At 47.9% G+C, this 12564-nt stretch overlaps 1 protein-coding gene across 1 annotated transcript in view; it reads left to right on the top strand.

Moving 5' to 3' along the window:
- LOC126279084 (tRNA (cytosine(34)-C(5))-methyltransferase) overlaps window positions 1-12564 on the top strand; it is a 73326-nt gene that overhangs the window by 44844 nt on the left and 15918 nt on the right. The window contains exons 10-11 of the mRNA XM_049979543.1: window positions 10207-10446; window positions 10546-10681. Of these exons, the coding sequence (XP_049835500.1) occupies window positions 10207-10446; window positions 10546-10681 (376 nt within the window). The remainder of the gene's footprint in view (window positions 1-10206; window positions 10447-10545; window positions 10682-12564) is intronic.

Genomic DNA, 12564 nt, shown 5'->3' with positions numbered 1-12564 from the left:
TGTACAGATTATAGGAGATATGACAAGCTAAACATTAAGATACCTGAAAATGAAACTCCAGGGCAAAATTTGCTAGGCAGGTGAAATATTTGTGAAAGTACACATGAAGTGTGTTAAATGTGTGTGTGATATATATGTGATATGTACGTATACAAGCAAAGGTGCGGGTAAAAACCTCAGCCTAAACTCCTGGAATGATTTCAATCAAATTTGGTACACAAATTATTTACAGTCTGGAAAGAAATACTGTAGGGGTCAGAACTACCATCTTCCTATTGGGGTGAGTGATAGAATATGGAGAGAGAGAAGGGAGGACAAGCAGATGGACAGACAGTGATGGGGAAAGAGGAGATAGGCACAAATAGGAGGAGGAGGAGATAGACAGAGATAGTGTGCAAGGGGGTAATGGGACAAGAGAGGGAAGAGGAGCAGATAGACAGAGACAAGCATGTCTCACTATGTTATGCTAAAGTGACATACACAAATTTCTACTGGTTTGGTTGTTACAACATTTAGTACTTCTTCATTTGAACACTTTGTGTAACTGCCAACCATATGTAGCTCAAATTCAAAAATCAAACAATGGAAAATCCAGGATGGAATGCAACAATACCAGAGAAGGAAAGTTGCTACTCTTTCACAGATGCTGAGTCACAATAGGCACAACAAAAAGATTCACACAGTCAAAGCTTTCGGCCTTTAAGGCCTTTGTCAGTAGTCTCTCTCTCTCTCTCTCTCTCTCTCTCTCTCTCTCTCTCTCTCTCTCTCTCTCTCTCTCTCTCTCACACACACACAGGCGCGCGCGTCTGCAGCCTCAGAGAGCTGAAACTACAGTGCGAGCAACAGCACCAGTGCATAATGGGAGTGGCGACTGGTTGGGGGGTAAGGTGGAGGCTGGGGTGGGGAGAGGGAGGGATAGTATGGTGGGAGTGGCAGACAGTGAAGTGTTGAAGTTTAGATGGAGGGCAGAAGAGAAGGTGGGGGGGGGGGGGGGGGAGGCAAGTAGTGGAAAGGAGAGAAATAAAAGGAATTAAGACTGGGTGTGGCGGTGAAATGATGGCTGTGTGGTGCTGGAGAGAGACAGCTTGTTGGTTGTCATGGCCTACATAGAATGCAGCACAGTGGTTGCAGCTTAGCTTGTAAATCACATGACTGGTTTCACAGGTAGCCCTGCCTTTGATGGGATAGGTGATAGTGATCGGATTGGAGTAGGTGTGGTGGGAGGATGTATGGGACAGGTCTTGCATCTAGGTCTATTACGGGAGTCTGAGCTATGAGGTATGGGATTGGGAGCAGCTTTTGTGTAAGGATGGACGATTATATTGTTTGGGTTCGATGGACGGCGGAATACCATGGTAGGGGGGTGGGAAGGATAGTGGGCAGAACATTTCTCATTTCAGGGCACGACAAGAAGTAATCGAAACCCTGGCGGAGAATGTGATTCAGATGCTCCAGTCCCAGATGGTACTGAGCTACAAGGGGAATGCTCATCAGTGGCCGGACTGTGGGACTTCGGGAGGTGGTGGACTGGAAAGATAAGGCACGGGAGATTTGTTTTTGTTCAAGAATGGGTGGGTAATTATGGTCAGTGAAGGTGTCAGTGAGACCCTCGGTATATTTTGAGAGGGACTGCTTGTCACTGCAGATGCGACAACCACGGGTGGCTAGGCTGTACGGAAGGAACTTATTTAATTGTGTGAATATCTTTGTTGTGCCTATCGTGGCTCAGGATCTCCACTATATGGTGAGTAGCAACTTTCCTTCTCTAGTATTGTTAAAATCAAAAAAGTATTCTTAGTGACAGTTAAGCATTTTATACCAAGTCAATTAATAAGAGACAGAGCAAACACATGGAAGTCACAGGGCGACATGTCCGGGTTGCAGACTGGATGCTCAAGCTGCTCCAGCTTGAACTTGCTGGTTCACTTTTTCTAACCGTGGAGACATGAAGACATGCATTATCGTGGAGCAGAATCGCTCACTCTGTGAGCAGCTGAGGCCATTTGCTTGTGGCGGACTTTTGTAGGCTATGGACTGTCTCACAATACACTTCACTGTTGATATTTTTTTCACTGCTCGAGAAACTGAGTGAGTATCACACTTCAGACACTGAAAAAGAAAAACCTTGCCTACTGAGGGCACAGCTCTGAATTTTGTAAGGGGAAGTGGTGATTCATGTATATGCGCACAACCACACCAGACACTACAATTGTGCCCCTGATGTCTCTCTAAGTTGTCTCAAAGCGGCATGCTAATTTCAACTGCTTTGGTTGTTATGACATTTTATACCTTTTGATTTGAATACTCCTTAGAAAAAAGGCGAACAAAATCTGCTAGTCTTAGAGAGCAAGATATAAAGGAATTTGACCACAAGAGGTACCCCCAGTTACAGGGATGGAGGATATGTAAAAATCAGGAACTGACCAACCTAAGGTGAAGAAACGAAGATTCATGTAGACACGACATGTAATTAGGATAGAAGAGGTACGTCAGCTATGAATAGCGTTCTCAGGATCTGGTGTGCATAAGGGGCTGTGCAAGGCCACGGACAAGACGGAAGATGGTGTCGACAAGGGTAAATAGACAATGGACCTGAGAAAAAGAGAATGGACTATGAAAGCCAGGAACAAAAATTATTTTTGGAGAGATCTAGAGAAGGCATAAACCTATGGTCTTTTGGGCCAAAGCAACAATGAAGAAGAAGAAGAAGAAGAAGAAGAAGAAGAAGAACATTGGACAGAAAACACACATTATTTTAATAGAATTGCACAAGATAATTTACTGAAATTAGTGTCCTTTGGCAGCTACAACCTCTTACTACCTTGGACTGTGTGGAAAAAAATCAGGATCTTTTAAGGTGGTCCACTCGTGGAGCCAGTTTTTGAGATTCTTAAAAGATGTGATATGTTGTTCAGAAAAGTCATGCTCTGTGGACTCAGAAACTAATGGTAATTTTAAGGGGTGATGTGTAATAATATGACAGGTGGGGTAAGACATCCAGTTGAAGTCCTATCAAGGTTTCCTTCAATCAGTTTACAAGATATGGCTAGGTATTGTCATGTAACAGAAAAACTCCCCCCCCCCCCCCCCCCCCCCCCCCCCCCCCCCCCCCCCCCCCCCCCCCGGTGGGTTCGGGGGTAAGAATAGGCCCACAGTATTCCTGCCTGTCGTAAGAGGCAACTAAAAGGAGTCTCAAACGTTTTGGCCTTGTGAGATGGTCCCCTAACGGGTTTGACCTCCATCCTTCTAAATTTTCCGAAGAGCGAGCCGATTGGGGAAGGGCGCCTTACAAGGAGCGATGTGTCCATCATGCATTGCCATCTCTAGCCAGGTTTGTCGTCATCGCTTAGCAGTCCCGCTCACCTACCATCTCTTGGGCGTGGATTTGTTCTTGGGTGCAGTTTATGCTGTGTCGCTTTATGCGCCAATGACGATATTGGACTACATCACCTGAAATCCAGCACGGTAGCCAGTCCATTGTGGTGGGGCCGCCATGTACCCTGTTGGTTGTAGCCCCCTGACTACACAGGGATCGCTCTGCTGATGCCAGCGCCGTTAACTCCCCACGTATGCCAAGGAGTAGATGCCTATCTCCTTGGGGCATTGGGACTCCCGGCAATGGCCATCCTGCCAGGTGGTCGTTGCTGAGGCTGGGTGGCGCCCGTGGGGAGGGCCCTTGGTCGGAGTAAGTGGCATCAGGGCGGATGACCCGCAATGAAGCGTGGTACATCATCTCTTGCTGGCGGCCAGCCGCCAGCAGTCTCTAAGCGTTCCAGGGCTCAATACAACGCAACTACATATGACCCCAAATCGTTCCCCTCCCTGGCTACACCATGGGAGGAACGAAAGACTAAGGATGCCAGCGGAACATACTCGCCCCGCTACCTGGTGTGTACGAGAGCTGATGGTGAATCCTTTACATCCATGAAGCCTCAGTTCTTCGTCGAGCACTTAGAGGACAAGTTCGGGGAGGTGGAGGGCTTGTCCAAAATGCGCTCGGGCTCGGTTTTGATCAAATCGGCGTCTTCCACCCAGTCCCGCCGGTTACTCGATTGTAACAAGCTGGGGGATGTTCCGGTTACAATCACGCCCCATAAGAGTCTTAATATGGTCCAGGGCATAATATTCCATCAGGACCTTCTATTGCAGTCCGATGTCGAGCTTCGCGCCAATTTAGAGCGGCGAGGTGTTCACTTCGTCCGGCGCGTATATCGTGGTCCAAGGGATAAGCAGGTTGCCACCAGTGCCTTCATCTTGGCCTTCGAGGATGATACTTTACCTGAGAAGGTCAAGGTGATGGTCTATCGTTGTGACGTCAAGCCATATATCCCTCCCCAGATGCGGTGCTTTAAGTGCTGGAAGTTCGGGCATATGTCTTCCCACTGTACTTCCAGCCTCACATGACGAGATTGTGGTCGCCCATCACATCCCAATACTCCATGTGCTCCGCCTGCCATCTGTGTAAACTGCAGAGAGCACCACTCGCCTTGCTCGCTGGACTGCAGGATCTTCCAGAAAGAGCGCAAAATCATGGAGTATAAGACCCTGGACCGCCTGACATACACTGAGGCCAGGCAGAAGTTCGAACGCCTCCATCCTGTTCGAATGACTGCCTCTTACGCCGCAGCTACTACTGTTATGGCCCCATTAGCTCTCCCTCAGACTGCCACCTCTCAGAGCCGGAATGCTACACCTGCCCCCTTGATGGTGGGGGGCACTTCACTCCCTGCTGCTCCTGCACTACCTGCCTCAGGAGCAGCAACCCCCCAACCATCGGGGACGTCAGTCTCCACTTCTAAGCTGGGGAAGCCTCAAACTTCCCCGGCTCGAATAGCACGGAAAGGGTCCCTTGGGTCCCTTCCTTCCCAGCTTTCCGCCTCTGGGAAGGGTGACGTCAGCCAATGGAAGAAAAGCAGACCAGCGGCTGGTCGCAGGGCTTCCCGCTCCTCCTCCGTCCCGGAGACTGACTCGCTGGAGCCCTCCCAGCCAATGAAACCCAAGGACCAGAGAGACAAGACGAAGAAGAAGACCTCTAAGGCCAAGGAACACGCAGTGGCATCCACCCCACTGCTCCCTACAGGCCCTGCGTCCGAGGATAAGGTGGAGATCCGGGCGTCCGCTGAGGACCTGGATCTCGCCGGACCCTCAGATGCCATGGAAGCAGATTGTACTGGTCCTCCATCGGTGGCAGCAGGTGACCCAGTGGCGTGATCTGCCTCCTCGGTCCCTTCACGCCTTTTTCGGACATGGACAAAGCGATACTCCAGTGGAACTGCAGCGCCTTTTTCCACCATCTTGCTGAGCTTCGCCAACTCATCAGCAGTCACCCTTTCCTCTGCATTGCCTTACAGGAAACTTGGTTTCCGGCAATGCGGACCCCTGCCCTACGTGGGTATCGGGGTTATTACAAGAACCGGGCAGCTTATGAGAGGGTATCTGGTGGAGTCTGCGTCTACATCCTTAAATGTGTCTACAGCGAATGTGTACCTCTTCACACACCTTTAGAGGCTGTCGCTGTAAGGATGTGGACGCCTCAGCCTATTACTGTCTGCAGTTTGTATCTTCCGCCAGATGGTGATGTCTCGCGTCATGTGTTGGCTGCATTGATAGCACAACTGCCTCCTCCTTTTGTGTTACTGGGCGACCTTAACGCCCATAACCCCCTGTGGGGTAGCGCCGCGATTACTGGCCGGGGTAGAGATGTCGAGACTCTTCTTTCGCAGCTTGACCTCTGCCTCTTAAACACGGGAGAGCCGACACATTTCAGCATGGTCCATGGCACATTTTCGGCCATCGACCTTTCTATCTGCAGCCCCGGACTTTCACCATCCATCCACTGGAGTGTCCATGATGACTTATGTGGTAGTGACCATTTCCCCATCTTTCTGTCACTACCACAGCGTCACTCTTCTGAACGCCCCTCCAGATGGGCTCTGAATAAGGCTGATTGGGGCTTGTTCTCCTCTCTCGCCACTATCGCACCTCCTTCCCATGACACCATTGGTGCGGTGGTTCAGTCGGTCACCACCGGCATCGTTTCTGCAGCGGCATCTGCGATTCCCTGTTCATCCGGGTCCCCTCGGCGGAGGACTGTGCCTTGGTGGGCGCCCGAGATCGCAGAGGCGATTAGAGATCGCCGGCGGGCTCTTCAACGCCATAAGCGGCACCCGTCCTTGGAGAACCTCATCGTTTTTAAACAGCTCCGTGCCCGTGCCCGATGCCTTATTCGCCAACGGAAGCAGGAGTGCTGGGAACGGTATGTTTCCACCATTGGCATCCGTACCTCTGCATCGCAGGTTTGGGCTAAGATTAGGCGACTCCATGGCTATCGGCCACCTGTCTCTGTCCCTGGGCTTTCGCTGAATGGAGTGGTGTGTCCTGACTCCGACACGATTGCGGACCGGTTAGCAGCGCATTTTGCTCAGTGTTCCGCATCTACGAATTACCCACTGGCCTTCCGCTCCCGGAAAGAGCGGTTGGAAAGTTGGAGGCTTTCCTTTCACACGCGCCACGCGGAGTCGTACAATGCTCCTTTCAGCGACTGGGAATTCCAGAGTGCACTATCTGCTTGCCTTGATACGGCTCCTGGGCCAGACCGCATCCACAGCCAGATGCTGAAACACCTCTCTGTGAATTGCCAGCGACGCCTCCTAGATGTTTTCAACCGCATCTGGGTTGAGGGTGTGTTCCCGTCTCAATGGCGAGAAAGCATCGTCCTCCCCATGTTGAAACCTGGCAAGAACCCGCTGGAGGTGGACAGCTACCGCCCCATGAGCCTCACCAACGTACTTTGCAAGTTGCTAGAACGTATGGTGAGCCGGAGGTTGAGTTGGCTCCTCGAGTCTCGAGGCCTTCTGGCTCCGTCTCAGGGTGGGTTCCGTAAAGGCCGCTCTGCCGTCGATAATCTGGTCTCCGTAGAGTCTGCTGTCTGTACAGCCTTTGCACACCGCCAACATCTGGTTGCCGTCTTCTTCGACATGCGGAAGGCGTACGATACGACTTGGCGATATCACATCCTGGCCACACTTCATGGGTGGGGTCTTAGGGGCCCGCTCCCAATTTTTATTCAGAATTTTCTGTCGTATCGTTCCTTCCACGTGCAAGTTGCTGCGCCCCATAGTTCCTCCTGGGTCCAGGAGAACGGGGTCCCACAGGGGTCTGTCCTCAGTGTCTCCCTGTTTTTAATTGCGATCAATGGGCTCGCGGAGGCGGTGGGATCGTCCGTCGCAGCTTCGTTGTATGCAGACGACTTCTGCCTCTACTACAGCTCCGCTGGCATTGCAGTTGCTGAGCGCCAGCTGCAGGGCGCTATCCGCAAGGCGCAGTCATGGGCTGTAGCGCACAGCTTCCAGTTTTCGGCCGCTAAGACCTGCGTTATGCATTTCTGCCGGCGTCGCACGGTTCACCCTGAGCCACGCCTTTACCTTGACGGTGAACCTCTTGCTGTGGTAGAGACGCATCGGTTCTTGGGACTGGTATTTGATGCCCGGTTGACTTGGCTGCCTCGTATTAGGCAGCTTAAACAAACATGCTGGCGGCATTTAAACGCTCTCCGTTGCCTTAGCCACACCGGATGGGGTGCCGATCGGTCCACCCTTCTCCGGCTGTATCAAGCGCTGATCCAGTCCCGCCTTGATTATGGGTGTGTGGCTTACGGTTCGGCATCACCATCAGCATTGCAATTGCTGGATCCCATCCATCACTGCGGGATCCGACTCGCCACAGGAGCATTTCGGACAAGCCCTGTTGACAGCTTACTTGTGGAGGCTGGTGTTCCTCCATTGCGGATCCGGCGCGACCGACTTCTGGCCGCTTATGCTGCCCACGTTTGTAGTTTGATAGGGCATCCCAACTACCGTCTCCTGTTCCCGCACTCGATCGTCCATCTTCCAGACAGGCGGCCCCGGTCAGGGTGTACGATCGCGGTTCGCATCCGGGCTCTACTGTGTGGGATTGAGTTTTTTCCTCTCCCGCCTGTTTTCCGGGCCAATCTCAGTCTGCCCCCTTGGTGTGTGCGCCACCATGCATTCGGCTGGATTTGGCACGGGGTCCGAAAGACTCGGTCCCTCCTCCGGCCCTCCGCCGCCGCTTTGTTTCTCTCCTTGCCGAGTTTCCCGGATCTGCCGTGGCCTATACCGATGGTTCGATGGTCTCTGGTCGCACTGGTTACACTCTTACTCTAGAGGATCATTGTGAGCAACGGTCGCTGGCACCCGGGAACAGTGTATACACTGCCGAGTTGGTTGCCATCTATCGCGCCCTAGAGTATATCCGCTCCCGCTCAGGTGAGTCCTTTGTCATCTGTAGTGACTCCCTGAGTGGTTTACGAGCTCTTGACCAGTGCTTTCCTCGTTCCCGTCTGGTGATGGCCATCCACGAGTCGCTCCATGCTCTTGCCCGTTGCGGCCGCTCCGTGGTCTTTGTTTGGACCCCAGGTCATGTCCGCATCCCGGGCAATGAGCGGGTTGACACGCTGGCTAAACAGGCAGTGAGTTCACCGGCTCTGGAACTCGGCCTTATGGAGTGTGATCTCCTGTCGCTTTTGCGCCAGAAAGTGCTTGGTGCCTGGGGTGACGAGTGGCGCACCCTGCCCAAGCCCAACAAACTTCGGGCGGTGAAGGAGACGACCGGTGTGTGGCGCTCCTCCATGCGGGCCTCTCGGAAGGACTCTGTCGTCCTCTGCCGGCTGCGCGTTGGCCACACGTGGCTGATGCACGGCCATTTGTTGCGCCGGGAGGACCCACCGCGATGTCGCTGCGGGGCAGCTCTGACGGTGGTCCACATTTTGGTGGACTGCCCACTTTTAACAGGACTCAGGCAGACGTTTGCGCTGCCTGATACCCTCCCTGCCCTTTTATGTGATGACGTTGCTATGGCGGACCTCGTGTTGAGTTTTATTCGGGCAGGGGGTTTTTATCGTATGATTTGAGTGTTTGTCCTTTTATTTCCTGTATTGACTTGGGCCTTTGGCCTGTGGTTTTAAACTGTGGGTTTTAATGTCATTTGGTGGTTGGCTTTTCCTTATTTTCATGGTCGGCCAACCACCTTCACGCTCGGTGTGATTTTAGTTCCGTTTGTCTGGTCTTTGTCTGTCTTTCTTGTATTGTTTCGTCCCTTGTCTCAGTTCTGCGTTTTTAATGACTGACAGTTTTTATTTCGTGTGATTTTATCGTGGAACAAGGGACCGATGACCTTAGCAGTCTGGTCCCTTCAATCCCACACCCAACCAACCAACCAGAAAAACTTTGACATGTGTGTGAGCATATTGAAGGTGTTTATCCTTAAGAGCCTAATTCAGATTGAGTAATCGTGCTTCATAGCATTCAGTATTTACTGCTGGACCCAGTTACAGCAGGTCATGGTATACCACATTGATCAGGTTGCATTTGGCCACTCACACTCAAAATTGTTGTCTTTGAATTATCGAAACCAGTCTCTGTACATTGTTTCTGATGTAGTGAGTTCTCCATATGCTTCCAGTAGCAGACAATGATTTTCGACAGCACTTTTCTTGAGATGATAGCAGAAAAGTAACACTTATTGAAATACTGTTTTATAAATACAAAACCTAACACGTTCAAGACACTAAATAGGTATGCTCTGTTCACACTGCCCCAAAGTCATGCACAAATGTGAAAGCCTAATGTTTGTAGCGTTAAACAGGTACAGTGTTACTGCCCAATGTGCTGCGCTAGTGCAACTACTGCACTTTGTCAACAGTGAGAATTAATTCCAGCTCCCAAAACAATATTTCTTACTCTTTCAAGACTGTTAAAAGCCTTATTGTAGGAATTGTTACATCTTGTGTGAGAAATTCCTGTTTATTACATCATGTAGTAAACTGCAGCATGTCTTGTCTCTGATACAGGTTTATATTGGTACTATGACTCAGTTATTTCTTCAGGTGAAATTGACAATAAAACACAATCTGCAGAAGTAAAACTTTTTCAATATAATAATAATAATAATAATAATAATAATTTCCAAACACAGCTACCTATAATAGACAGTTTGATGCAGTGATAATTGTTTCGTAGTATCAAGCACAGCAGGTTTTAAATGGAATTTATAATATTTTTGTGTTGCAGAAACAATCATTTAGGGCACCAAATTGTTGATACATTCTTTTTAATGTAATAGTAATTTATACTTACTTTGGAGAGAACGTTATTAAGATGATACAGTCATATTTATTTGGCTTCGCAGCATACGCATACTTCCTCACAAACAAGATACTGGAGGTTTCTTTGTGGCAGTTTTGGAAAAGGTGCGTCCTTTGCCTTGGGAAGCACCATTGAAACAAAATGATGCAAGTAGTACTGAACCATCTACAGAAAAGAAAGATTCTGCACCAGAACCACAGAGGAAGAGGAGGAGAATGCATGGGTACAAAGAAGATCCATTCATTTTCTTTGATGAAAATGAACCTCTTTGGCCACAGATAAGGTTTGTAATGTTGTCAGTAAATACCTTTTAGTTGTGTATATGTTTTATTTATGCTAATGAAGCAGATACTGTAGACTTCTACAAAATGTTTCTTTGCAGGGACTTTTATGACATTGACAAAAATTTACAGCCAACTTGTTTGTTGACAAGATGCAAAGAAGGAAAGAAAAAGAACATATACTTCACATCGCCAGCAGTACGAGATATAGTTTTACACAATGAAAGTAACATTAAGGTGAGAGTAAGTTTTAACAGATTGAATAAGAAATAAATGTTGGCTTAAATCAACTACTAAAAGTCCTGTATTTGCATGTGTTAAGTGTGTGTGTGTGTGTGTGTGTGTGTGTGTGTGAGAGAGAGAGAGAGAGAGAGAGAGAGAGAGAGAGAGAGAGAGAGAGAGAGTGTGCGTTTGGAAATAAAATCTAAATTCAAAGTATCATATTTGAATCACATTTAAATGCCATATTTATCCGATTATACGGTTACTTTTTTCCCAAATTTGTCATTTGAAAAATATAAGGTCATCTTATATTCGCAGAATAAATTATTGCTGCTGAGGGTAACATTTTTAAACATTGTTTGATAGAGTATATGGGGGTCATCTTACATTTACAGATGAAGCTTGGGCTATTGAGGTCACATGCAGATTTATTTTGAAGAATTTGGAAGGCAGAGATGGACAAATGATACTCGCATTGATTCGCCAAAACGCTCGATACAGTACCATCGTTGATCGAACAGTCACGACATACGACTCCTGCGGTGCTAGTGTGAGAGATATGCAAGAAACTATGAACTATCCATTACAACACTCTTTTGCTTGCTACAAATTTGACAATTTTGTGACACACCGGAGAAAATAACACTAAAGTCTATCATCTTACAGACTCTTGTTGTATTTGACCAGGGTTTGCAATAAAAGTTCTCATACATACATGAATACCAAGTACAAACATTATTGATGCATTTTAAGTAAAGGTAACTTTCAAAAGTGGAAATATTGTCGTTCAAAAAACATTGCTTGATTCAGAACCCAGATCAGTATTTTATTTGAGTATGAGAGATTGTAATGATTTACTAAGAGGGTTCCAAATGAGAAATCCTGTTGGTGTTTTTGTATTAGAGTACCAGCTTTTAATCAGCTTTAGAACTTGGTGGTAACATTCAGATTAAACAAGAAGGAAAATTAATCCAGAATGAAATGTCTAAGAAACAAAATAAATCTTATAAAACTAATTGTTGTTGCGAGAGGACTCATCGTGGAGGTAGTGCCACAGGTGTTAGTAGATCGTGGGATGAGCGAATGTTTCTGAATTGAACTGAATCATGATTGCAATCTTTTATTTATGTATTAGTTGCTGTTGTTATATATGACTTGTACTGATGGAGGTATTGCAGTCCATGTTTCACAGTCACATAAGCACAGCACTGTGGAAGTGTTGGATGGGGAACAGTGATAACATCTTGGGTGAGAACTACATGAGTGCGGGGAGGGGAGTACTGCATCCCTCACTTTTAAACTGCAGTTTGTGTGAAATCATTTGTTGTCGTCGAAATTGAATTGACTTCAAAATTGCACAAGCACTCAACAGTAGCGTTCATTTTTGCCAAAGACAAAAAGTGTCTAGATAAGTTGTGGCATGTAATTAAATAATGGATCAAGTGCCAAAAAATGAAAAATTGAGTCATAGGTGAAATTCCACTGTAACCACCATTGCCAGTAATATGTATTCTGATACAAGCACCAGAACAGCGTGAAACAGTGTTTGCAACTGTCACAGGAATGCACTCACGTCTAACACCAACATCAATGCTCAAATAGAGAGTCGTGTGCCCTCTGTTTTGTCTTGGCACGTACATGTGTGAATTGTTGACAATTGAAGTAGCTCTGTGGTTTGTTTGCAACAATAGGACACTGCTGAAGTAATTATCACAGATACATAATACACAATTTTGAAAAATGGATAGGAAAACTGCACCAAAACGGAGGAAGAATGGTGAAGGTAGTGCTCAAAGTGAAGAGAAGAAATTACGCAACGAAGGAAAGGAGTATACTCGAAAAGACAGCACTGTTGTTCCAGCTAAAGAGGCTCCCAAGCACCAGGTAGGACGTGATTG

Source organism: Schistocerca gregaria, chromosome 6, assembly GCF_023897955.1.
Source record: "Schistocerca gregaria isolate iqSchGreg1 chromosome 6, iqSchGreg1.2, whole genome shotgun sequence".
Taxonomy (NCBI): Eukaryota; Metazoa; Arthropoda; class Insecta; order Orthoptera; family Acrididae; genus Schistocerca; species Schistocerca gregaria.
This window is presented reverse-complemented; position numbering and strand designations above follow the sequence as displayed.